Source organism: Lathamus discolor, chromosome 4 (assembly GCF_037157495.1).
Source record: "Lathamus discolor isolate bLatDis1 chromosome 4, bLatDis1.hap1, whole genome shotgun sequence".
In the NCBI taxonomy this organism is placed as follows: domain Eukaryota; kingdom Metazoa; phylum Chordata; class Aves; order Psittaciformes; family Psittacidae; genus Lathamus; species Lathamus discolor.
In genome coordinates, this window is record NC_088887.1 from 51,415,463 (window position 1) to 51,442,770 (window position 27,308).

Sequence of the window (27,308 nt, forward strand, 5' to 3'; positions counted from 1 at the left end):
TCTCCAGGTCTCTGTCTCATGAAAACTGTACTCCCATTTTTTATGAGGGCTTTCATGGAGAAAACCAGCTGTGCAATAGTAATACCTGGGTGACGTAGGTGAAAATAAGAATGCTTTGCTCCCACTTCATTTAAGTAGCTACTCCTAAACTGACAAGTGGGCTGTTGATCTTACTGAGAATGTCAGGAACTGTTTCCAGCAGATTTTGGAGGCAGGCGTGATCATCCTCTCTGTTCCTCATGTAGTGAGCTCCTCACAGCTCTGAATTTGCCCCTCTGCCTTATTCTTCATGGTTTTCTCTGCCTTTATTTTCCCATGATATATTTGTAGAGGATAAAAAAGGTGCATACTTGGAGACACACATCTGTATAGCTGTATTGCAGACATGTGTCTCTTAACCAAATTGTTAGCATGGGCACAGAACTGCAGAAGCAGACTCAGATCATTGTTTTATGCTTCAGAACTTCTTTTAAGTCTCAAGCATGAGACGTTATTGAAGGCATTAATGAGGAGGCAGAATGAAGCTTTAAACAGAAACAGCTGCGACCCTAGCTGTGGAGGAACTAGTAGGCTTTGGAATTAGGCAATAGAACAGCTTATTACAATAAGGAGGAAAAGCTCTTTTTCAGAAAAAAAAAAATAAAAATAAATAATTCCATTTGGAAACATAAGATCAGAACACCTCCCTTTGAAAGCGGACAGGCCAGTGCGCTATTTTTCTTCATGAACCTTAAATAATGCCACAAAGGAGAGAACTCCCTCTTGGTGATGTCTAGTCCCTCTATTGATGAAACTAGAAAATGCTGCAAGGGAGCACTTACCTGCATGGGCTCCAAGAACACCTGGGAGGACACACAACCCTGCACTAGAGTTTGAGGAGGAAATGCAGCATGGAAATTAAGAAAAACAACCCTTGTGTTGTGCTTGGGTATGTTTTTCAAAATAGTCTGTCTTTTTCTATGGAATTTTAAGAGTTGTCTGTGATACTTTTAGGGAGACCGTGGAGCTTGTGGCTTCTTAGATCAAAAGAAGGATGCTTAGGCCCCATGGAATCAGTAATCTTAACAGGGATTTCGTCTGAAACAGGTGAGATTCAAGACTTGCATTGGAGCCCTTAGCTAGTCTGTCCTTAAGTGTCTTCCATTCCCTCCATAAGTAAAAGAATAGGTCTTGAAGCAGAACAGGGTTTGGGTTTGTGTGTTTTGCCTTTCATCTCAAAAAATTTAATGGCCATAGTCTTCACTGACAAATAAGAAACAGATTTGAACTCACCCATGCAGATAACAGCTGCAGCTTAATAAAGCTGAAACACTAAGTATGGTATGGGTCTTCCATAAAGAACCTGACTACCATTGCCATTGAACTGCATCCAGTGAGGGGAGACTCTAAAAGATCCCCACCAGGGGAGGAGGAGGGCAGGAGTCTGATCCTGTAGCTGAGGGTCTGTTTCCTCCAGCCTAGGTAGGGACTGAGCTGGCTTGCTGGATGCCAGCCTTCATGGTGCTGTACAGTATTCTTCCTCTTCACGTGTTCCACTCCTGTGTTTCTGTACAGTTTGGGCTTTCCCAAATTCGTTCCTATCTCCTGCTAAAGGTTTCTATGCCTATGTTTGAAGAGAGCAGAGGAAGTCTACACAGGATCCAGCAAGTTTATTTGTCCTGAGGAGCCTTAGCTTCACTGATCCCTCTCCTTTCGTTCTGCTGCTGTTAGGTTCCCACCAGAAAAGTTAGAGATCCACGCTACCTGTGAGACTTAGGTCCATGTGGACTCATGACCTCTACGCGGGGTCCCTCTGCACAGGCTGTCACACAGGAGTAGCAGAGCAAAGTAAGTGTCCGTTGTGGTTAAATATGTAAGTCCATCTTCTCAAACTGGCAAAGGATGAAAACACAGACTTGGGGACAGAACATAACTGCTGGTCGGGCTCCGCTGAAGGCTCAGTCCCAGTAGCCCTGCAGACGTGTGTACTGCACGCTCTGAGCATCCTGCCTATAGGTATAAGTTTTTCTTAAAGGCACCAGCTCTCCCCGACACGAACGGGGGAATATGCGTGTCCCACCTAGGACCGACAGCCCCGTTCCCCCCACCGGGCACCGGCGCAACGGTGTCGCGGAGCTGGACTTGGCATACTCAGGCAGGGGCGTCCCCCGGCTGTGCCTCCGGAGCGATTGCGCCGAAAACCAACTTGCTCCCTCCCCAAAACGCACCCGCACGGTGCCAGTGCGGCCGCAGCGCCCCGTCGGGGCCGCGCCGGGCAGCGCCCGGCCGCCGCGGCCCCGGTGCTCGCGAAGCCTGGTGGGGCTGCCCGCCGCCGCGCCCCGACGTGGGCCACACGGGGACCAGGTCTCCCGCCCTCGGAGGGAAGCAGGCGGGCCCTGCCACCCCAGACCCGACGGGGCGGGGGCGAGGCGAGCGGCTCCCGTGCGCATCTCGGCCGCGGGGGTGTGACTCTGGCAGCCTGCGGCGCTGCTGCCTCCTTCCCTCCCCTTTTCTCTAGTAACTTTTTTTTTTCTTTTTCCTTTTCCCTTTCCCTCCCTCTCCCTCCCAACAAAGTGACCGCGGCGGCGGCAGCAGCTCCGGAGCGCTCGGAGCACCGGGCGCCATGAGCCCCTTGGTGCCGCCGTCGGGCCGCGCTGCTGCGGGCTGAGCCCGGGCGCGGGAGACGCCCCGGAGGCGCACCGCTCCCGGAGGCAGGGGCACCGAGAGCCCAGGACCCCCGGTCACCGCCGGGGTGCCCGGGACAGCGGCCGCCGCGATGTCGGCGCAGAGCCTGCTGAGCAGCGTCTTCTCCTGCTCCTCCCCGGCCGCCGCCGCCCCTGCCGCCGCCAAGAGCCTCTCCAAGCGGAGGCTCCGCCAGACGCGCAGCCTCGACCCCGCCATTATCGGCGGCGGACGGGAGGACAGCGAGGGCGCGGGCCGAGCGCCGCGGCCGGCCGGCAGCCCCCCGGGGGACCGTCGCAGCCCTCGGGGCGCGCCGCCGGCCTCCGGCGCCTCCTTCTCCACCCCCAGCACCCCGCTGGAGCGGTCGCCGCCGGGCAGCGTGCTCTTCGACGAGGAGAGCCCCCGAGGGAAGCGGAGTCCCGGCTGCGAGCTGCCCTTCCTGGCGCGCACCCCGTCGGCCTCAGCGCTGAGCGGACCTGCCAACAGCATCTTCTCATCGCCCCGGCGCTGGCTGCAGCAGAGGAAGGGGCAGCCCTCGCCGCCCGGCCCTCGCCCCACCGCCTACGTCGTGTGGAAATCCGAGGTAAGCCCGGCCTCCCCCCGGGGACGGGAACCCGCCGCGCCGCCCTCTCCCGAGCTCCCTCCGGGCGCTCCGTCGGGGCGGCCCTGCCGAGCACCGGGGCCGCCTGTTGCCAGGACGGGGCGGCCCCACGGGGTTCCCACCTGCGCCTCACCCCAGCGGTGGTGAGTGTCCGCGGGAGGAAAGCGCACAGCCCGGCCTGCGGCGGCCGTAGTATGGAGGCCGCCATGGGGAACGGAGCTCCACAATGTTGGTGGGGCGATGGCAGCATTTGATGTTCCCTCGACGGGCTGCATCTGCAGTTGTTCCCGGTGTGTAAAGCCTCCCCCTGCCAGTTTCACACCTCGTAAAGAGATGTATGTGATGGCTTCTAACAAGATATACAAATTATTTTTAATGTGCACACACAGTGAGCTGTGATTTATTTGACAATGCACATGTGTCAAAACCACATGAGGAGCGATCGTATTCCAAGACAAATCCAACTTTGCAATGCAAATATTTATTCGTTTAGCTTGGATGTCGTCGACGTTGGGCTGCAGATACTGTACAATGTGGACAAATGTATTCAAAGAATGTGGCATTGTTTCTTGATAGCTGTTGCTCGGCAAGTTGGTCATGCACCGCCCTTTGTAGTGGGAGAAGAAGAAATTTTTTGTTTGATGAAATGCTCCATCCAGTTTGTGGCGATCAGGTTTCCCACTTAACTGTTTAGTACTGCCTTATGGAGCTTTTGGGTTGGGGTCGCAGGCAGCCTTTTCCTTTTTATTTCCATTTCCATTTCAGATTTATTTATTATAAATAGCCAGTATTAACTAGATCAATCAATGAAACAGCCCCATTGTTCCAGTGGGATGCAGAAGTGATGAAGAAGGATGAAAAATCGTTGCCTTACACAGTGATCTGGGATCTGAAGCCCAGCTAGGCACCATGGTGGCACATGATCACCAAAAGCAGTTTATGAGGGTAAAGGCTGCCCTGACACCGAACAAATCCCTGCATCCTCCTGGTATCTTGGGGTATAAAAGTGGTCACCCATTGCCACTTGGGTTGGAGTGTCAGTGCTTGGGCAATGACTTCAGGCATGATGCTGCATGGCGTTGAAAGAGGCAGTGAAGACTTTTAGTCCTTTTCAAAACTAGATTAGTATCAAGTCTCATGACCAGAAGTTACCCTTAGGAGTGTTTCAGCTCGATGCTTGAATTGTAAGATGGTTAAAAAGTCATGATTTCAACGGGCTTTGAGGATTTTGCAGTGTCAGTGACAAAACACCTCCTCTGAGACAGTGTGTAATGACCTTTAGATGCTCACACTAATTAAGGGTAAGTTGGCTGTTCATCCTCTTATAGTTTGATAAGAAACATCAAGAAGTGTAAGAAAGATATGCAAGATTTCCCATGCAGAGTTCCCTGACTAAGCCCAAGAATCAGAGGTTGATCTCCAGTCCACAGACGTAAGAGTATCTCCCTGTTTTCACTGAATCCACACGAAGGTGTTGAACACTTGTGGCATTATTTTCAGATCTCTGTGTTGTCAGACTGTGTGGTGTGGCACATCTTCAGGCTGCAAATTCAAAAGTACGATTTGTTTTCCTAATTTGACATATATCTAGTGTTTTTTAGTAGTCTAACCTGTTTTTTTTGGGGGACGTATTATATTACTAATAACACAATTGCAGTATAGCAATGTAATGTATAGTTAAATTTGATTCAGTGCAGTTTCATGTGGTGTTACAGCACTGTTCTTTGACAATTTGTTGTTTTCTTGACAGTTGAGCCCGGGTAAGAATCTTTCATACATTTCAGAAATGGGTGTTTACACTAACAAAGTATGGTCTTATATTTTGGAGTCATCTTTTCTATTAATGAGGCCTGATGTTTATTGTTACTGAGCACAAGTGTGAGTGTAGTTAAAAAAAATAATCACCTTTACATTAGGAAGAAAACCCCTCCATGTGATTCTAAACAATCAGTTCTGGGTCTGAGTCTGGACCTGAGAACAGGTCTGAGTCCAGTGCTGTCAGGATAAGTGACTACCCACATCTCTGTGCTATGTCCCCACGCTGGGGCTGGAGTTGTATGTCAGCTGCCATATAAGCGGATACCTGCTGGTTTCAGCATTGCTATTTTCAAGGCATTATACAAATATTAACCTAGTTATAACGATCAGCAATGACATGTATGAATTACTTTAATCTATATTTTAAAAGAAGTTACACATGCATTATTGTTCTAATATTCCCCCTCTTATTGCAGGCGTGCATCCTAATGATAATACAGTTTGGTTTCATCACAAAAGTAGCATTTCTCATAAAGGACTTAGACGTTTGCTTCTATTTAGTCTTTATTGGACAATGACTTGTTCAGTTTTTAGAACATGAAGGATTCTCTGTCTCTGAGGCTTCACTTTAGCTGTGGCAAAGCAAGTGTGCTGGAGGAGGTGAAAAAAAGCACATTTTACTCGGAGAACAGGAAGTAAATCTGATATTGCAACTTTAAAAGGTCCCATTGTACAAATCATTGCATTCTCAATAGGAAATCCGTAGTTTCATTTTTTTCAGCTTTGAAAATGAAATACATTGTGGTGATGATTTTACTCAGCTGTAAAAGACAGCTGAGTAGATGACTGCAAGCATGGAAGTTTTGGTTTGAGGACTTACAAATTCCCATCCTATTAGCTGGGTAATAAAAGTAGCGTTTATTGCAAAAACTGTTTTGCTTATGTTCATTCTAACACCTTCAGTAAAAAACTGTAGTTTTTGGAAAATATTTCTGTAAAGCCACTGTGCAAGAGAAAGGGTTAGGCACTAAAAATAATATTTTAGGAGATATATGTGGGCATTATTTTTTTCTCCATACCTTAATCTTTAAAGCAGTAAAGAGATGTAAAAATGCCATGGGGATTTTCTCTTCAGAAACCCCCAGAATAGTAACTGGACCTCCTTCACCTGTCACAAGCTGGATCTGAGTGGTGATGTGTATCGGGACACGGTGAAGATGCTGTTTGCAGCATGAACTGGGCAATCCCGCTCGTGGGCAACCCAGCACTACAGGGCTGTGGGGCAGGAGCTCCTAGCCCAGCTGTGTCCATGTTTTAAAGTGTGCGCTGAGCACTCCCCTACCAGCTGATCTGTGATTTCTGTGTATGAGGCCAAAATAGCTTTGCTATTAGGTCAGGAGGAGGATGGATGGAAAGGTTTCAGCTCAGTTCACACAGCCATTCGTAAACAATTTCTAATGGAACACCAGAGTGCACAGGGTATTTCCAGTTTCAACAGCGGGTCACACCTAAAGGCTTTATACAAAAAAAGGTGTTAGACCTATATTCTTGGATCCACAGGTATTTTGATACAGAGCATCGTGTGATAGAGGTGTCTCCCACTCCCAGGTGATCTGTCTCTTCTTTGTTGACATGCAGTTTTATTCACAAGGATATTTTACGACTGTAAAGATAATTTTTAGTAGAGCTTTACTATGCTGACAAACATATCTTCCCCATTCTATTATCTGCTCATGTATAAGCTGCTTAAATAAAAAACCCATTTTTGGGTCTGTTGAAATCAGTGCCAATATTTCCAGTAGTCTCAGTGGGGAAGAGCCAAGGGGGATTTGTAACAAGGGGAAAAAGCACTCATCCTCAATTCCCATGAGATCTCAGCTCTCCCTTTAAGCCATTTTCTTTAAAGAAAATGAACTTTCACTTATAAAATTAAGTCTGTTATGACTATTATGCTTTCATTAAGAGTTTAATAAGGTTGTGACTCTCTAAGTAAACTACAACTCATGGAAAAAGGTGGTAAAAATGTGTAGAGATACCTTAATGCCTTGATTCTGCCAACATTTAGTCATACATTTATGCTTAAGTATGTGGGTGGTCTAGTGCAAGTTTAGGGTGCAAGTGTTCTATAGTGGCTGACGGGAATACCTTTGCCAGATGAAAAGTCCAAAATAGCTCAAAATGAATAGATTGGCATGAAGTCTTGAGTTGTGTGAATTCTTCTGCTTACTTTTTTGTTGTAAAGACAGCAGTGGAAAGCCACAGCGTGTGTATAACAAATACAGCACATCATGTGAATGTATGCGAGTAATGTCTATTATGATAAACCAAATGTACACACTTAAACTTATATGGCCTGATTATTTTGTTATCATACTCCGTGTGTTACTGACTAATTAAACATTAACATCTCCAGCTAATATGCTCTTTTGGGGGAGAGCTGTTTTTAAAGTAATGGTGGTGTAACACCTGCAGCCTGCAGCTGCTGGGAAGCAGGAGGCAGCATCATTAGTTGTCAGCTTGCTCCTTGTTGCTGTCAGGTTGCTGCAGCAGGTTGCCTCAGCCCTTCCTCACTTCTTCCTCCTCCTGGCAGAGCCTGCAGTTGACCTACTTGCTTGCTCAAGGAGGCTTTCTGTTGAGCACATGGGGTGAGGGGTTTCCCATGGTGCGGGAGGGAAGGTTGCCCTGGTTCCTCACCAGGTCTTGGGGGAAAAGCCAGGAGTTGTATTGGTGTCTCCAGAGCTGTTGGCTGGCCAAGCTGAGGCTAGTAGCAAGGATGCTGGAGATGCTCATCTGCAATATCAGAACAATGTTAGTTAGGCTAAATTATTTTATAACTTCTGATTGAGTCATATGGAGTGATCATTTAGGGCATGGCTGTCGGAAGTATGAGCACTCACAACACCAGTTTCAGCTGATAGGTGCCTCGAGAGGTCAGCTTCCATAAATTTTTGCTTGACACTTCAAGAGCTTAAATCCATTGGGAAGGCAGTCTCAGATTCCCTCTTTCCATATCTCTTTGTTTGCCAAAGTTTCCTCTTGAGCATCACTGTTTTTCTGCAAATTAATTTTAACTCCAATTTTCCAAATTGCTGTGAATGGCTAGCTTACTTCTTTCTGCTTTTTTACAGCCAGTGCTTGCTTCAAAACTATGCTGATGGAGGGACATGCATGAAAAATGCTTTCAGAGGTAAAGGGTAAAGCAAAATCCTTAAAAATTGGGCAAACTATGTGGTCACATTCCCTTAGGGATATATATTTTTGGGTGCTTCAAATGAGTATTTTCCTTTGAGGTTAGTGGGACAAGTTGTTTTGTAGGGAGAATGGATGGATTGAGTAATGAAATTTACAGGAGCAGAACCTGTTTGTTGTGAATTTAGAGAAGGGAGAGCAGTTCGTTATTTTTCCTTCCCCTATTCAGCTTGTAAGCAATGATCGATAATATATATTCTGGGGAAAAAAGAGAGAAAGGAGGCAGGTTTCCCCTATCTGTTAAGATGAAGAAAATGTGAAATAGAGGTATACATGCTGCATCACTTTCAAAAGATCTAGCATGAGGTATGTAAGCAAAGGCATCCTTTCCCCAGTTTTCAGTAGGCGTTGCTCTTCAGGTGGTGCTGATGTGACAGCATGTTTGTCAAACCAGGGGTTAAGCTGAACCTTTTGAGATGTAAAAGCAAAGCTGCTGCACTTGGAACTGGGGATAAGGCTCTGACACTGAAGGCTGCAGTAGTTCACATCATCTAAGAGTCAGTACTCCCCAATAAACTCATTTAACTCCATACATGCAAATATTTTAATAGAATACCTCCCTTGTGACAGTGCGATATTTATTGCTCTCCAGTTGTGATAGTCTTGCAGGCTTTATCTTAGCTGAACTCTAGGCCTCATGTTTTAGACTTCATTGCTTCTGCGTTTGCCTGTGTTTGTTGTTTGTTGTGTGGCTTGTTATGATGAGAACTGTTTCCCCATCAGAGGGAAAATTTGTTTGTCTTCGGGAAGGAATCACAGGGAGTGTATTAAATTGCCATCAGCATTAGCTGATCTTTTTGCCATAATGATCTCTGAAGAGTGACACATAGCTGAAGTGTGAGCTCAGTGTCTGTTGTACTTATCCTTAAGCACTTTGATACCTAACCTGTACGTTTTTCTGTATGGATGTGTCCATATTGCCATGTAGAGCCTTGATCAATTGTCCAGGGACCAAAATGGGGGTCTATCATGTTTAAATGGGTTTCTGTCGCTTTGGGTTTTTTGGTTTTCCTTTGAACAGTTAAAAAACTGGATGCTCCCCAATCATGAAAATTGCCAACTTGTCATTTTTCCTTTTGAGGATTTCTAATAAGATGAGTGGAAAATATATTTTGGAAGGGTTTTGGTTTGTTTTTTAAAAAAAAAAAAGTGAAAAACTTTGTGTGCTGATATTTGTGTTCTGCTTTATTTTCTTCCATAAGGCACCCTAAAACGCTAGACAAGCAGATTAGTTTCAGCTTAAGTCTGTCCCATTCAATGTTGTTAGAGTTCTATACTTGCAAAATTTGGTGGGCAGAAATGTTGTGGGTCTCATATGAAGAGGAATGCCATTAAAGTAACTAAATATATTCAATATTTCTGAATTTGGCAAATGCTCCCTTCCCATTCCCAACTAAATTACGTCTGAAGACATTTGGTGAAAATATGGGAGTTGACAGCTAGGACAGACAGAATTCTCCCCAAGTGTGCATTGCTTAAGTAATGGGAAAGGAACTTGTGAAAATAATACAAATGAGACTGTAAAGTATCTTTGAGCAGCCTTTAAAATATCAACAACCCAGCCTGCTGTCTTGACTTTATGACAGAGCTGCAGCACATTTAACTTTGCAGACTCTCTTGGATGACAAGTACTGCAGCTCTGACGATTTGCAGGTGGAGAACTTTTCAGGTCATCCCTCTTTGCAGTGTTGTGGCTGTATAAGCATATAGGTATGAAGCATGTTTTGGGAAATTCTGTTTTCCTTCCAGATGTAAATATCATAATGGAAACCAGCAGGGAGTTCTGAGCACTTAGGGCTGAGCGCTCATGGTTGTGTACTGAATCATATCACTTTCAGAGCTGCAGCGTTGACATCTTAATGTAAAAAGGTAATGAAAATGAAGGTTATAATGGCAATACTATCTTAACAAAGATGTCTCATTAAACATGATATAATGCTGCTCATATTTGATTTTCTGGCTGTGTAGTGTAGCATTTGAGAATATAAGGATCACTGGAATTAAGCTGATTTTTAAAACATAGCTTTTGTATATCCTGGGTTACACTGGTTTTTAACTGAATCAGATATCTGGATGGCGGGAGAAGAGGCCAAATACTCCTTCATCTTATGGAAACTGGAAGGGGAGCAATAAGGAGGTAAGAACAAAAGTCAGACTTCATTGGAATTTGATATTATGACTTGTTGTCCAATTTTGCAAGGTATTGAGCTGTCAGATTTTGATCTGAAAGAGTACTCAACTGTGTGCTTTACTTTTGGTTGGTGAATAATACTCGTCAAAACAGAGTATCAGGTAGGAAGCAAAGCCTTTAGATATCATTCAGTACTAGGAATCTTACTTCACCTCTCTTGAAAGCTTTTATATCTATTGTTTTGTGCAGATTTTTAAGCTGTGCTTGTTATATACATACATACATACATATATATATATAAATTATTCTTCTCCTGTAGCAATAATGCATATTAATGGAAAAGCATGCACAGGCTTTCTGGTGGAGTTTCAGCTTTTCCTAGATGTGTACAAACTGCCTATTTCAAGTTACATGTCTGTTCCACTCTGGTTGTCAGCAATAAGTTAGTAAATCCCCGGGAGGGTTAAGAGTGTTTTTAAAGGATTTGATGAGCTTCCAGTGCTTGATGCTTGCCACATTGTCATACTGGAACCAGATGTGGGTACCACATGTTCATGTTTTTGGAGCTAAGTAGGTTAGGTACTGTGTCTCTGGCCCGTAAAAACAAACATCAGTTTCCCACCCTAAAGCTCTCGTCCCTGGGTCATCATCCTCACGATTCTGGCTATGGGAACTGCTTGCATCAGCCTCCCAAGTTGTGAAACCAGAGATGTTTTTTCTGGATCTTCCTACTCGCTCTCTTCTGTATCCTCTCAAAGAAAAGACCTTTTGATTTACAGTATTTATTCATAAGGACTCTTTGACAGTGTAAGGTCAAAAGGAGGCTTTTGAGCACTGCACTTAGCAAGGATGCACATGAGCTCTTGGGCCCACGTGGAAACTCTGCCTGTGGCTGCTGAGAACCTGGAAGAACTTTGGGTAGATCTTGCTTTTCTCTTTCCCCCGTGTTCATTTATGGCTTCCTGTTCCTCAGACTTAGACCTTTTCAGGTTGTGCTTGTCTTTTATCCATTTCTAGTTGTCCTTGTTATGCATATAGAATCATAGAATCATAGAATAGTTAGGGTTGGATTAGGGCTGAGTCATAGAATAGTTAGGGTTGGTTATTTTCAGTTATCCTCCATGCCAAATATTAAAAAGGAAGATAACGTGGATTTTTCTTTTGTTTTCATCACCTGAAGTTTGTACTAAATAAAAAGCTGCTTTACTGTAGCTGTAGCCTACTATTTGGATTGGCCAAGTCAAATGTTAATGAGTCCTTTTGTTCTCACAACTGGTTTGTCTCATAAATGGACAAAATGGCTTTCAGCAAAGTACAAAGTATGATACGGACTTTGCTAACAAATGAAAGATTTGTTTGTTGTTTTTTTTTTAAAGCGTGATTAGGATTACTTTTGCACTCCCTTAGTCACACTTCTCCAAGAGACTGGCTTCCTGGATTTGATTTTCAGTGATGAGATTGTACCTCCATTGAACATCTATAACTGATTTAGTAAGAGAAAGACTAATAAAATTTTTCCATTGCTATTTTCAGGTTTTATTTGCTTTATCCCTTTGTTTTCTGCCACTGTTGTAATATGGCAAGATGTTTTTTGAGCACTGTCTTTTTCTTTTTACTCTGAAGGGTAATTTCAGTTGAGTTGCACCCTACTGAGAGTAATGTGGTGAGAAACCAGTTGGCAGTGCTCTGTTCAGTTTTCATTTGCTTCTCTCTCTAAAAGTCTAAAAATATTCCTCCTACAGGAAATGTTTTTCATTCTGTTATGTCTTTTGCTTCCCGTAGGAGGTATTTCTTTTAATTTATTGAATAAACCTTTCTGAATTGTATTCCCATAAGAGTTTAGGCACAATAGAGTCTTTGGGCAAACTGTGCAAGAGATCTCACCATCTTCTGTTTTTAGAAGATATGCAATTGTTTCTTTATACAGTGCCGTCAGGCTCTGGTAGAAGCTGACACTTAAGTGAAATGGGAGAATTTGAAGCCGAAGAACACAGATTAACACATCTGCTATAACTTCTCAAATGTTGTTTTGATTGTATGTATCACATATTTATCCTTCTTATCTTATAAAGAAATCCCTCTTCCCTTTTCCCTGCCCTCAATATTAAGAGGATTCTGGGCAATATTTTGATCTCGATCTCATTACCACAATTTCTTTTGTAAGTGTATGCGTATATAGGAAAGCTAAATCCTTATAACATCCTGGTTGGAAGTCAGCTGTGTTTAGCTGTTAATTTAATTTGGATGACAGTGCAGACTGTTATTTGAAAGGGGCAGTGAGGAAAGAGAGACTGGGATAGATTACATTTTCTTGCTGCAGAATAAGACCCTATCTACTCTATCTTAAATTAGAACAATATGGTTGAGTTTTCTTGTGGCTATTTCATAACATTTCTGCTGACAAAATATGGTGTGCTCATTGCTTCACTACTGTTTTTCAAGCATGTGTTTGTGTCTCTGCATCGAGTGATGGCTCTTGTAGCAGCATGCCATGGGGACACGTCTCATAGGTCTTTCTGTGTATTTGCAAATGATATACAAAGTAGGCCACTCCAGAGGGCTGGTACCGACCCATAGGCAGCTGGGAGAATCAGACGGACAGATTACTTCAATAAACACATTTAGAAGTTTTATTTTTTTCCACGGATAATGTGCCTTAATTCTATATTCACTAAAGGAACATGATGTAATTCTCAGTCAACCTGTATGAAGGGGTTTAAAGCAACTTTCTAGCAGAATACTTAGTAAGATTACATTAGTGAATGTGCATATTTGAAGAATCTCTGGCACACTGTCCAGAATGCTTCTTGATCCTTTTCTCTGCTTGAGGTCTGAGCACATACCATTTCCGCGCTTTGTCAAGGTTCAGATGGAGCCTTTCTGTTTCATAAACTGCTCCTCAACTGCGGCAGAGCTAATGTGATTCCTTCTTGGAATGAACTGTGTATCAGAGCCTCCTGCCTGTGTTTTTTGTTTGGTTTTTTTTAGCCCAGATACATGTAAATTACATCATCTCATATGGATCAGAGCAAAACCAATTAGATAAGTTAGTGAGCAGTGGAAGGTGTGTAATGTGGATAACAGGATGCCTGCATAGTGGGTTGTATGAACAAAAAGGTAACCAGCAGTTCAAGGGAAGTGACTTCACCTGTGTGAGTCCACATCTGGGACAAAGGAGATGTTGATATGCTGGAGCAAGTGGAGTGGAGGGCCATCAGTACAGTTAGGGGATGAGAGTCCTTAATTCCACTTCTACTGCCTACATGGGGACTAAGGAAAAAAGATGGAGCTGGGTGCTGTCAGAGTTTCACAATGACCGCCACAAGTTTCAGCAAGAGGAATTCTGAGCAGATCTAAGGAAAAACCCACTCACAGCAGGATTGGTTCAATACTGAAATGGGTTGTCCAGGGAGGCTCTGGAATCTCTGTCCTTGAAAATTTTCAACCCTCCACAGGGCAAGGCGCCAAGGAACCTGATCAGATTTTGAAGCTGGCCCTGCTTTGAGCAGGAGATTGGACCAAGTAACCTCCAGAGGTCCCTTCTGACCTATTTTTTTTCCCCTGTGATTCTGTGACTTTGAGTATTATTTCTTTCCACAGTAGAATGAAAACTCTGCTGTGTTCCCTTGTGCTACAGCATACCTTTGATGGAACAGAAGTTACTGGGTTACTTCAGAAAGTATGATGCTCTCCAGCACCAATATTTGAAGCAGGCTTATAGGAAGAGTGATTTCTTTCATTGCGTTGTTCTCCAAAGTTGTTGCTGTGCTACTGCTCTGCATGGCATACGCTACCGTTACACTGCAGCTACATGACTGGTGTCTTACAAATGCAGAGAAAGCCAGGGTGGGTTTTTTTTAAAGATGTCAGTAAAATTTAAGACAACCCAAACAACCAAACCCTTCTCAAATTCAAGTGTTTTGCAGAGACAGCGTGACAGTGCTGTAGCAGAGCTTCAGCAGGGATTTGGCATGGAAGCTTCAGTAACTACTTGCCAGGTAGGTTTCCTGCCAGCTCATTTAACTAAGCCTGCCTGCATATTCCAGCATTAGGAAGCCCAGGGCTTACAAGTTATCTACCAGGACAGTGCGCTGTTGAGACCTGCTCTGAAATTGAGCTCTGTCTGCTTTTCCGAGTTATTTCACTTTAGGTTTAAAAATATTAAACACTGGGCAAAAAACGCTGTCATCTTTCCCTGCCCCATTTCGTGGTAGTTCATTGTGCTCATGACAGCCCTTATGATGTGCTAAAACACTTCAATGCCTGTAGTAAAATGATGGTAAAGAAGCACTCCTTAAAATTTAGCTTTTCTAGATCTCATTTTTGTCATCTTCCTGAGTGCATTATAAGAATAAAAATAATCTTGGAGAGAAATGAAAGAAGAAGAAAAGAAATTTAAGAGGTATTTGAGAAGGAAAGGAAATCTGTTGAGCTTTGAGCTGGGAATTGCATCAGAGACACAGGAGAGTAGGTGTGGCAGTAGGACAGTTGAGGCTTTGCCTATATTGCTTTACACAGCAGCAGTTTAACCTGATCCTGACCTTACAATTTAAGAGCTTAAGGGTACAGTTATGCAACTGAGATCAGTCAAAGCTAAACTAGACTGGAATAGGCAGATGGGGCCACATGGCCCAGAAAAAGCTGGTATCAAATTGGCTCACTGAACTAAATGCATCCATGCTGCTATTTAAAAGGGGCACAGGTTGTAATTTGCTGCTGTTTGCAATGCAGTGGTGGGTTTTTTTGAGCTTCCTGAGTATGTTGGTCAACATTTGATCTCCTGTGTCTCTTCTTGCTCTTGAGAAATGATTTTGGCAAGCCTCCATTTAGCTGGCAGAGGTTTTGTCAGGCAGCTGCAGCCTCCAACATCGAGTGTGAAATTGGGCTGACAGAAGGACCTTGCCCACGATAAAACAAAGGCTTGATGGCTTGGAGTCATAAGCTTTTGCAGTCTCGATAAGTACATTTTTCCTTGAATGGACAAGAAAGTAAAAGGAGAGAAAAGGTGACTGTGGATTACAGCTGCATGGTTCAAATAAAAGGAGACAAGGAAGGGGAGAAGACTGAAACAAGGTAAGAAATGAGTAGTAAATTAAAACCTCATTAGGACTAGAGAACAGGATTGCCACCAAAGTGCCACCGCTGCTTGAAGAGGAGAGCTTTAACTCCTGCTCGGGCATCCCTGCCCCATCTCGCTCATGGCGTGACGTCCTGGTTTTCTCCTGGGAGTGCTGTGCCAGGGATGCTGTCCTGGTGCTGCTCTGCACTTTGTGACTCTGCCTACTGTGCCACGTGGCCCTCAGGGAAGCTTCCACCCATGGTGTGGCTTGGTAAGATGGAAGGTTGCTGTTCCAACCATCATCTCTAGTGATGAGATTTTCCAAAGCCCCTGTCTCACTTCTGAAGATGAACCTCGAGCTCCTAGATCATTTAGATAGTTTTTGAAATCCTATTCTAGATCTTTTATATCCTAGTTTTGTTGTTACAGTAATCAGAGCCTCCTTCCTTTCTTTTTCCTTCCCACAGGAAGAGGTCTATCCTGCTGAGGCCTTCCACACAGCTAAATACCATTTTTTAGCAGTAAAGGGGGTCTTATGTTTTGTCCATATGTTTTCTTGAGCTGTTTCTCATTTCAGTAGCACTTTCAACTTGTCTCTCTAAATATTGTTCATGCTTTATTTGTGCTTGTTTTGTGGTGATTACTATGTTCTTTAGTGCAGCTTGCTATATTATATTTGCCTCCTACTGTCATTTGTTGTTTTCAGCTTGTGACAGCTCATCTGCTTGTTTTTTAGAAGCAAGTCTTGAGGCTGTATCAGTGCATTATTAAATTCCAAATGTATGTACTTTATTTCTTTGATCTGGTAGTATCCAGCTTATACACTCAGATGGTAAATGGAGATCTGGATTGCTGTAGAGTACAGGATCTAGCATAAGTGCCAGAATTAAAACGGGAAGATCTGCTGCTGTTTGGTAACTCCTTCTGTCCCCATGATAGCTGGCCTGGAGGGGACATTCGGGGAACGATGCTGCAGTGCGGTATTTGTCAGAGCTTCCACTCCGGGAGACTTTAGAAAACAAAGCTCCCTAGTGTTTATATACTGGGTTTGAGGGCTTAGTTGTTTGGAAATGACTCTGACAAACTGACTGGAAGCTGGAAGCTTGCTTTCCACGGAGGAATTCCTCCCTGTATTCTGAAGGCTGCAGCCTCAGCAGAGCCAGTGAGGTGTCACTGCACGAGGAGTGGGGAGAGATAATGAGGCATGATCCATATTGCTGTGCTCCAAAAATACCAGGTTTTACACCGTGCCTTCCGAATCCTGGTGGCGGGGGTAGGGAACAGAGAGACCACTGATTGCTTGGTAGGTTGAAGAGCTGTTGCACCCTGGAAGTAGAGACACTGGGAGAAGAGATGAGCTCATCTTTATGGCCATACAGGCCGTAGGTTGTGGTGGCTACACAGTTTTCCATGGTCTCAGATGGCAGGACACCTTTCCTAAGTGCATAGAGTTCTTGGAGGCCCTTCTTCTGGACCAAGTCCAGCTACTTGGACTTAGCGTTCAGCATGAGATTTCAGCTTTTTTGGAGCTGAAGATAGCAGGCTTCAGATGTCACTTGAATTACAGTTGAGGAGAATGAGATTTCTGCAGTGAATTATTTATTTTTGGCTTCCTTACAGTTTTTTGAAATATGCTCTTTGGTTGAGATAAAGGCATTTAATAACCATATTGCTGTGCTAGAGGGTGACTGGCCCCATTAATTAAAATAGGACCAAAGCATTTTTAGGAAAGCAGGAGCTCTTCTTGTCCTGAATCTAACTCAGGCAGATGGAGTGGAAGCCAAGGGGAAGAGAGAAATATGGTTGGCAGCATCTGGGTCAAATCAGAACAAGGCCGGAAGGGAACAATTAGTTGGGATGTTCCCAAGGAGAGCGTGGAAGGTTCCTGTAGAAGATAGATAGCAGGGGGAGCTACAGACGGGCTTGCTTGATGGCTCCTCTTGGAAGAAAATCCACGCCTAGAAGAGGCTGAAAGCGGAAAAGCAAAGGGCAGTTTGTTTGGCACGTTCCTTTCAGCCAGCAGTAAAGGGCCAGAGGAGCAAGGGAAGGGGTCTCCTTCCAGGCCTGAGGGCTGGGGGTGATGGTGCAGGAGAAGCAGCTGCTGAGCTGTCGGAGGACACAGAACAAGCAGCATGTGTGGAATGTGATGGGACCTCCCATCAAGCCAAACGTTATTTTTTTAATTTTGGTTATTTTGTAACCCAGCCTTTACAGAAACCTGGGAAGGTTTAGGAAATACTGGGATGGCTAGCAGAGATCTGGTGACCACTGAGCATAGAGGGAGATGGACCTGGTGTAGCCGTTGTGTTGATGCACTCAAAGTACTTGGGATAAGTTGTTATGTTGCTGTGACTTGCCTTTGTAGCAGAGATAATTCTGTGCAGTGGTGAAGTGCTCTCATTTGCTTTGCAAGCCTTAATGAATGCTGGAATGGAACCCTGAGGAGGGAATTTGTGAATTGCTTCTCTATATTAGCACACCTTCTGTGAGGGATAGGGGCCCAGGAGAGCCAGCCTTTAAGTGGTTGATGAGAGGAAGGGGAAGAGTTTAGGAGCACATTAAGGGAAAAGGAAATTAGAGATGCTCTGAGGTGGCGGGTATTATGAACTGCAGGGGAATTACTTAATTTTTGTGACAAGACATTTTTGCCTGTAAAATATATATATATTTAATACATATATTGTTTCTTTCTAGACTTGCACATAATGTTTGCTCTGTTATTTTTTGCATGGAAAAAAAATATTCTTTGTGTCTGTTTCTTTCTCTTCCATGAAGCATTGCCACGTGGAACAATGCTATTTTTGCCATTTCACAACAATCTTAAGTACATCTGGAATCCAAGTTACTAAAAAGCTGCATGTTACTTATACAAAATTTCAATGTGCAATGCCAAGGAAAAGAAAAATAACGTAAAATGCACTGTTTCTTAGTAATGTACATCTCTTGTAAGTCAAGGTTTTATTGTCCATCTCTTTCTTTGTTCTGTCGGGAAACATCTCCCAGCTATGAAATGTGGTTTCCTGGAGATGAGACACTGCAAAGCAGGGTGGGTGAGAGCTGAGGCTCCTCAGACATGTGTTTGAGTGCTCAGTGTGGTGAGCCAGTGGGATACTGCTTTACATTCCAGCACAGCCACTCCACAGTTGCCTATGCCACCACACCAGGGACCTCCATGCTGGATTCAGATGATGCTAGGTGCCCCTACTAAACTCCTCCAAATTCCTTTTACTGAGGAGTTTTCAGAACAAGGAGGCCTGTGAGCTGTTGTGAGATCAAATTGCCTCTGGAGAGAACTGGAGGGCTTCTGCATTTACTTCAGAGTGAGGAATTGGTGATTTATGCTCAACTGGCACAACATCAATGTGTAGAAAAGGATCTAACATAGTGAATTTGGAAGAAATGAAGAATATTTTTTTCCCATGCTTTGTATTAGGATAACTCTGGAAATACTCTGTTTCTGGTTTTGCTTTTGTTCTTCCCAGCTTTTTAGGAAATACTTGAACTAAAAGAGTTGAGGCGGTGCTCAAGACCATTGAGGGAGAAATTAATTTACCCAGTCTGAAAAAGGATCAGCTGCGGATTTTACTGCAGTGACTAAGAAAGCTTTTGCTCTTTCCTTCTTCCTCCCCTGGCACTATGGAATGGGGTTCTTCCATTCTGTAAAAATATATTTTATTTAGAGCATTCACAGTTTAGAGTATCTTTTGGCTTCCTCCCAAAGAGTGGGACAGAAGCAGTGGGCAGATAATCACTTGGTCGTTAGGAGCTGCCTGGGGTGGCTCATTGAAGCACCTGCAAGGGGCAAGGCTCAAAAAATCAGAGCTGCAGATAAACCTGTGGATTTGGTGGCTAATCTATGCAGGAGCATAGGAAACATCTGCTGAGGACTAGGTCTCTGTGCCAAATGTCCCTACTGAGTAGGGCAGTGGGGTTAGGTGGGATTTGGCAAGTGCTGCTGGGTGTTTCCCTGATGGGGGAAGAGGATACAGCATTAGTTATTTCTGGATACTACAAAGCCTAGAGAAATTATATTTAGCTGTTAGATAACTGGTTTAAACTGGGATTATGCCCAAATTAGGGATGACACAGTAAAGTTGAGTGATAAGAGTGTCTGTTGTTTCTTCCCTGACTGGAGGGGGTTGTGGGACAGAAATGGGCATCTGACAGCAGGAAAATCCACACGGAATCCAGAGGATTTCTATAGGGAACCCTGCACCACTAGTCACCTTAAGTTGCAGAGGTGATTTTTACATTACCATAGTGTCTTGGTACCCTATTTTTAGGTTAAGACATCACAGCACAAGATGCTATGTAAACACCAGAGATGTTTTTTTGTATTTCCAGAAATTTTATAGAAGAGGCAAGAGGTAGACACAGTTACACCAGGAATTGTACAGAGACTGTGAGGATAGGACTAGTTAGGGAGGGATATGTTTAATGTTTGATGCAGTTGAAAGCTACATAGAAAAGGCGACATCATCAAAGCCGAATAGTGTTTGCAGAGCATGAATATAATAAGCAAAGCAGCTTTGTGTTGGAAAGAGAAGGAAAGAGAATTCCAGAGCCATTGAGAAGATAGAATTCTGCATAGGATTTCAGGCTGTGGTTTGTATTGAAAAGGGAATAAAAGTAATTTCTTTTAGCTCCTGGCTGTAAGTAGGTGATAGGAGGAATACTGCATGTACTGATCTTTGCTATCTTCCTGGCTTCCTTTCCATAGGTGTTGGATTTTCCCTGTCTGGAGAGTATGTCTAGATGCACAGTGCAGCGCTGTGTAAAGATCTCTAAGCTGGGAAGCTGATGTGTTGTAGGGCTGCTGCACTCAGTCTGCTGAGGTCCCAGAGTAGTGCAGCCGTGGACACCCTGACTAAGCTAAGAAATCTGATAAACCCTAATAAACTGTTGAGGAGAGGGTGCCAGGTGCTGGGAAGCAGCAGTATTAATAAATGAAAAGTAAACCAATTTAAGTATCAGTCTACTTTTATCTTTACAGTGTCTGTTTCTTTAGTACCTGCTATACCTCACTAGAGTACTCAATCATGCTTGTAGTGTGAAGGGAGTTTGACACTCTTTACATGTGAGATTACCCAAAGAGGAAGCATAAAACCAAGTTCAGATGTTGCCCCTGTAGTGATACCTCACCACTCGTCTCCTGTCCTTCTCTGGCTCTCTGACAGCCCCTTGCCTGGGCTTGCCTTGCCTCTTCCCAAGAGGTGTGTTATGATCTTCTTTCCCAATCCCCATGAGCAGTGTTGTTGTTACCCCATTGATCTGCTGAGCACAGACAGATGGTGCACTTTAGTTATGAGACAGCTGTGGTAAATGTGAAGGTACCAGCCCTTGCAGTGTATTACTGAAGAGGCTGGACAAGAGTGGGATTCTGCCCCTTCAGCTCGCAAAGCAGAGTCATCATAGTCAGAAAGAGAGGGAGTTACGTGTATGGTTTTAATACACGAATTTAAACTCTAGGCAGAAACACTTTTTTTGGGTTTTTTCCTTTTAGAGCAGCAAAAAGAAAGTCTTAGCAAACAATGCCAGTAGGTTAAGTAATTCCTTTTGTTTGAAAATTGTTCAGTTTATTCCAAGGACCTTTTGCAATGTTTTCTTTGCACGTTAAATGTCTTAATGGAGAGCTGGCATCTTGCTGTGAATTATTAACACTTACCTAACAGATGTTTATATATGTTTGCCTTGAAACTTAGCTCTGTAATTCTGTCTGAAAGCACTCAGTTTTTGAGACTGTGCTTTGATAAAGGTGCAAATGAGGTAGGAGAAAGTGGCAGTTGTTTCTACATAACAGTTGTGCTGAGCCTCCTCCTTGTGTTGCTAACCACGGCCTTCTGAGTTTCTTGCCTGTTTGTTATGACCACTTTACTTCTGCACTGTTACTTTGTCAGCAGTAGTGATTGTAAGCTTCTTTCTAAATACTTTCTTTTATTATTTCTCTGTGAGAAATGCAAACCAACCTTCAACCACAGGCAGTACTCTGGACTGCTTCATTGCCTTGGGCCCTGTTCCTGCCCAGACCCAGTACAACCAGGGCACAGCTTTTGTCTTCTTTAGCACCTCAGCTCCCTGTAAGGAGAAATGTACCCTGAAGCATGACACTGTCTTTTGTTTGAATGGGTGCCTTCATGTTCTCCATTCAATACTTTCTGGAGACAGACTGTCAAGCTTCCACCTTGTGTAATGATTAATAATGTCTCACAAGGAAGTTGCTGGGTATTATGGCCAAGGTTGCTTGGTGCAGTTCTGATCCTTGTGCCCTCCAGAACCATATCATCCTCCCCAAACCAGGGATTACTTCTGCGAGAACTTGCTGTGATGGAAGGGAAACTTACTTCAGTAAAAATTGGTTTTGCAGTGTCCACTTTTTAGTGCTGGGAATAAAAAAAGAGAAAAAAGTGCAACAAAACTACCAAAAGTGAAGAGCCATTCTCCACTTAAGAGGCCAAATCTCTTACTTGTAAATGCAAGTTCAGGAATGCGACTTGAATTATTGGTGAACTTGTCACTTGAGAAGAGGAATTGTCGTCTTTTGTCCTGGAAGATGAGTATTTCTGTGCCTTGATTAGATCTTTGTGTGGGGAGTTGAGAGTGGAGCAGGGAACTTCTAACCCAGAGTTCAATATTTCAGCCTTGTTAGGGCACTGATGGCTTTCACAGAAGTCCTTGCCCTGGTAGTTAGCCATTACCAAGAGTAATCTAATGATTTACCTTTCTCTGAACAAACATCTCACAAAAAGACAGCACAAAAGCAGATGCAGTGAAGCCTGCCCTGATAGCTCTATGTTTGTAGTGCTGGAGGCAAATACATAGAAATCTTCCCTGTGTAGCAGTTGCAGCTTAAGGGTCAGTTCTGCACACCCAGAGCTTAGCCACTACAAAGTTATTCTGCTGTATTGGTGCCAAAACAGCTGAACATGCGTTGGATGCGTCATTGGGCATGTTCTTGGACACATGGCCCTGGCCCTGTGGGATGCCCTGTGTCCATGAGCTCTCTGGAGGGCCCACATGCTCTGTGTGCTGTCTCACCTACAGGACCTGGCTTGAAAGTCTCTTCATCAGAGTGTGAGGGACCCAGTTTGCTGCTTCTCCACCCTTTACCCCAGCTGAGTTGTAAAAGTGCCCTTTGTGTGGTGTCAAAATCAGGAGGAGGTAGCTGAGCTTTGCTTCTAAAATAGCTTATTTCACTGAAAGAGCAGAAGTGACCATTTCTGGACAATGAGGAAAATAGTGGGTTTGAAATTAAGGAAACGAGAATATGCTTTAAGCATTAAGACATGTAAAAGCACTTTTCACACCCCTTCTCATAAATCCATGCAATGCCATGAATAGGACAAGAAAAACTATACTCTTTGGGCAATACTTAATGTATAAGATTTTAAGTCTTTTATTTTAAAATCTTTTAATCTTAGATGGAAATTACCAAGGTGAATCTTAGAGTTAACTGTATATGTATTTAATCTTAATTGTTGAATCTCTTTAAACTACTTGAAAAAAATAAGGTTTTCAATTTTAAAGGAATAGAGTTGGCTCTCCTTAAAGGCATGTATATCAGCTTTTGGTTGATTTCTGATCCTGGGCTCCAAGTTTGCTCATAGACAGAGTAGGAACCTGGTCACATGCAGAATTAATTAATATTTGTGGTGCCTTTATCTTGCTAGAATATGCCAGACTTCAAAGTGCCATGCTGTGATTGTTTTGCAAAAATGCAAGGCACTAGTCAGAAAGAGAAATATTCCTAGCCAGAAAATCAGAGACCTTTGTAGCAAGTTCTGCTATTTATTTATTTATTTTTAAACAAAGAGATTGGTATGGTTGATGAACATGAAGGTTTATCAAGCAGCCTACTGATTTTAATTGGCATGGTTTCTTTACCGGTGGTGATCTTATTCAAAACATGTCTTAACATCTTCTGGAATCCATTAAATATTATTTTGCAAATGGTACGGTGTTTCAACAGATGTGGAAACACCATGCTCTTCCTAACGGGAAAAGTTCACAAATAAGTCAGCTTTAAAATTAGGGTTGGTCATGTAATGCTCATGAAAGAAATATGGTGTTTTATACTGGAAAAATAGAGGGTATCCTGGTTCCTATTCTGGGACTGAAGCAATACATTTTTTTTGTCAGGGAATCACAACACATGGTCAATCTTTAATACATGTGTTTATTTTAATAAAAGTAATATTCAGTCAAATAAGATACAGTGTGATTTTGTCAGTCAGGACTCTGCTGTGGTCTCCACTTGACTGTATTTATTTCTGTCTGTGATTGGGGTTTGTTTTTTCAGTTAATTTGCCTTCCCGTAGTAGGGAGGACTGTATTTACTAGGGCTTACCATGCCTAATCTAACATGAACACCTGCTGAGAAGCTGTAATACAATGTCAGCTGTGGCGGTGAGATAAGGACCTGATTTGTTTTCACTTGACACTGTTTCATATTTACTGTATTTCTTTAAAAAACATTTTGGGTTCGGTATGCATATTTGTTTAAGCTGTCCCATCAATCACCACTATGTTTTACTTCCATACGTCCCTGCATGAATCTCTTGATAATCTTTTGCGTAAGATGGGATCTGCCTCTTTCCAGACTTCCTACATGCACAGGCTTATTTAATTTTGAGACTTCTTTCACTCCACTGTTCTTTGTTCTTTAGGTAACTCAGTGCTTTGTGGCTTAGACAGAGCTTCACAGAGAGACTTGTTCATGTTGTAAGAGGAGCAAGAAACATTCATTTAGGAAGTGTGTTACTCCTATGACTTAATCATTAGAGTGAATGGCAAAGAAATGCTGAATGTGTATGATTATTGTCGTATCTGTTATGCTGCTTGCAAGAGGCAAATTAACACATGAATACATCACTCATTTTGATGCTTTCATATAAGTATAATTTCATCTCTATATGCAGAGATCAGATCCAAATACACAGGTGAAAAGGTAAGATTTAAAAGAACTACACCCATATAACATCACAATTATATTTCTTGCACATGCATATGTTCCTGTATAGTTTCGTGCATGAATAATTTGTGTATGTTCAAATAAAGGACAGAATGTTTCCCACATTTGGCTTTGGGAGGCCAAATGGTATGTGTGAAAACTGGACAAAAATAAAGATTCAGTATTGGCCTCACATCTGAGGAAGCTGTAGAGCATAATGTTTTTCTCCAAAGTCCTCTTTATGTTTAGTAAATTAGCTTCAGATCTTCCTATCCAGTGCCATTCTAGCATACAAGGAGGATCTTCAGCTTACCAAGTACTGACCAGCAAACTAAGACATGCACATGGCACATTTTAATGTAAGTGCCACTTTTGGACAGGGGTGTGCTAGGGAGCTGATCCTCATCTGCTAAGATGCAGAAGCCATGTGAATAGGTTGAATATTGCTTTCCTTGTGCGTGACTCTTCCCTTCATGCAGAAGTGAAGAGGCAGGGGAGCAGGAGGAGCAGGTCTGGTGCAAACCCAGGTCCTGCTTCTGGGCAGGGACAAGAACCAGTTCGACACAAGGGGAGATCAGAGCTCCTGAATCTGTTGGTGAAGATGTACTCCATGGAGATGATTTAGCTGAAGATTTAGATTGGCTGCCTCTCTTAAATCCTTAGGGCTCCTCTGTGTATTAGGGAGAAAGCACTATATAAATGGTTTTATCATGTGACTTTCACAGGTGCTTTCCATTTTTGCATGTGATTGCATATCCACTGCTTGTTCCAGCAACAGCATTAATATGTTCAGAGTTATAGAAGAAAATATGTAGCACAACATGCTAGAGAAAATCTGGGTGACTGTGTAATTAATGACTTCTTCCCGCTTGAGTTTAGAGTCAAAGTTATACAAGCAACTTTATCATCAAAAGTTTCAGGTCTGGATGTTTACATTTTACAAGTATATTTACATTACAGATTTTGTGTTCTTGATGGCCTCTCAAATGGGATTGCACTTATCAACCATCAAAATGCTAAGAATGAAAGAGAAGGCTGCTTTTTTTAATTTTTATTTAATTTAGGCTGGTCCATCCAGGCCAGAATTCTGGGAATGTTCCAAAAAATAGCAGTTACTTTGTTACATTTCTGTATATGTGTGGAAATCTGCAATTGTTGCAGTTGCCTTTTTTTTTTTTGATGCTCTTTTTGTTTTGTTTGGCTTTGTTAATGGTGAGCTGCAAATGAAATTATTAAACACCCACCCATTTAATTACAGTCTGTATAAACATGGGTCTTGAGAAGGCCATAGCTCTTTTATTTGTAACCTGAAAAATTTTCAGTCTCTGTTCAGTGTCTTCAGTATCTTCTTTCCACTCTGCTTCAGGTTCTATTGGGGTCTGCTCCATTAAGATAATTTAAAATGGGGCTTTGAGCAGCCTAGTCTAGTGGAAGGTGTCCCAGCCTGTGGCAGCAGGGTTGGAACTAGATGATCCCTAAGGGTCCTTCCAACCCAAACCATTCTGTGATTTTATGATCTGAAAATGCTTCATGGCTCTCTGGCTAATGGCAGCAGTAGGTGAGGTGTCGTCTCCTATTCCCTGTCCTCAGTTTCCCTGTTGGGTTTAAGAGCTCGTATGAATTGGGGCTCAGGTATTTTTGTGAAAATGCGTTCACCCATAACCCTTTAAAATGGGGTTAATTTCTTTAGGATAATATAACTCTGGGTTGCAATCAGCCTTCAGGAGCAAGGAACAGACCCCAGAGAAAATGCAGCTGATTTTAATTGATTTGGGGGCTCTCAGCAAAAAGCTTTTGCAAGGCGTTCTTGCCCATCATGAGTAGGTAAACACCCAAACTTTGCTTCATAACATTGCTAAAATAAATGATAACTGTTGCTGCAGACATGTGCTGTGGTTATTCAGACAAGCAAAATTCCTTTTAACCAAGGAAAAGAGAGGAAAGAGGTCACGGGGAACCATCACCAAAAATTTATCTGTAAAATAAAGAGAAAGGTGTGGATTGCATCTGTGATTTCATTGAATAAATTACAGTAAGAGAAAAACAACATATTGGTTTTTTTTCTGCTCAGATGCTTCTGGCATTCTCAAAGCTTGTTATTCAGTTTTTTTGGGAGGAAATTGTCCAGGTTCTAAAGGTGTCCTATGCTGTCTCTAGCTGAGTTATAACTCCTTGTTTGCTTCTTGTCTGGGTCTTCAGTTACACTTTTAAAGTTTCTTTCACATATTGTCTTATAAGATTGATTTGTGTTGGTTGATAGCTGTTCCATGTGTTGAGTGTCAGTGGCAATATGGCATGTGGGCAGAACTGCTTCTACATGAAATCAGACTGCAGAATGCACGAGTGTGTGTTCAGCCTACCTCAGGTACACTGGATGTTTAAAAAAAACAAGCCATGCTTTGCCCGTACAGCTAGGGGAATTACTAACTTGTCAAAAATCCTGGACAGTATACGGAGGTAGTCTGAATGGATTGTCCTTTATTTCCATTTCTTTCAGATTTTAGAGCCATAGCAGCCTCTTCTGCCAAGTTTTTATAGATTTGAGCAGGAAGGAGGGGGAGGACCCTTTCTTCCAATCAGTTCTTTCGTCAGTTCTTTAGCCTTTAAATGAACTAGTTCTGGAACTGGGCCAAACTGAAGAAAATGCTCTTTAGTATCATCAAAATAGTTTGTTATAGAGCAAACCACTTTGCTGGTTTATCACTTTGATGCATCCTACAGGTCCTTAATCAGTTTGTTCTCCAATTGAGTGGTTTAACTTTCTTGTAAACTTCATCAGCAGATGTATACTGTTTGAACTTAGTATCAATTGTTTTAATACAAGGAGAAAAGTTAAGATCATAGTACAGAAGATTTTCACATTCTGAAAGCTTGTTGTTTATATTTTTTAGGCTAAAGATGT

At 42.9% G+C, this 27,308-nt stretch overlaps 1 protein-coding gene across 1 annotated transcript in view; it reads left to right on the plus strand.

Annotated features, from left to right (window-relative positions):
- Positions 1-2,538: 2,538 nt before the first annotated feature.
- The window catches only part of ARHGAP6 (Rho GTPase activating protein 6), a 329,447-nt gene continuing 304,677 nt past the window's right edge, over positions 2,539-27,308 (plus strand). Inside the window, exon 1 of the mRNA XM_065677454.1 lies at positions 2,539-3,244. Coding sequence (XP_065533526.1) covers positions 2,756-3,244 — 489 coding nt within the window. The 5' untranslated portion in view covers positions 2,539-2,755. The remainder of the gene's footprint in view (positions 3,245-27,308) is intronic.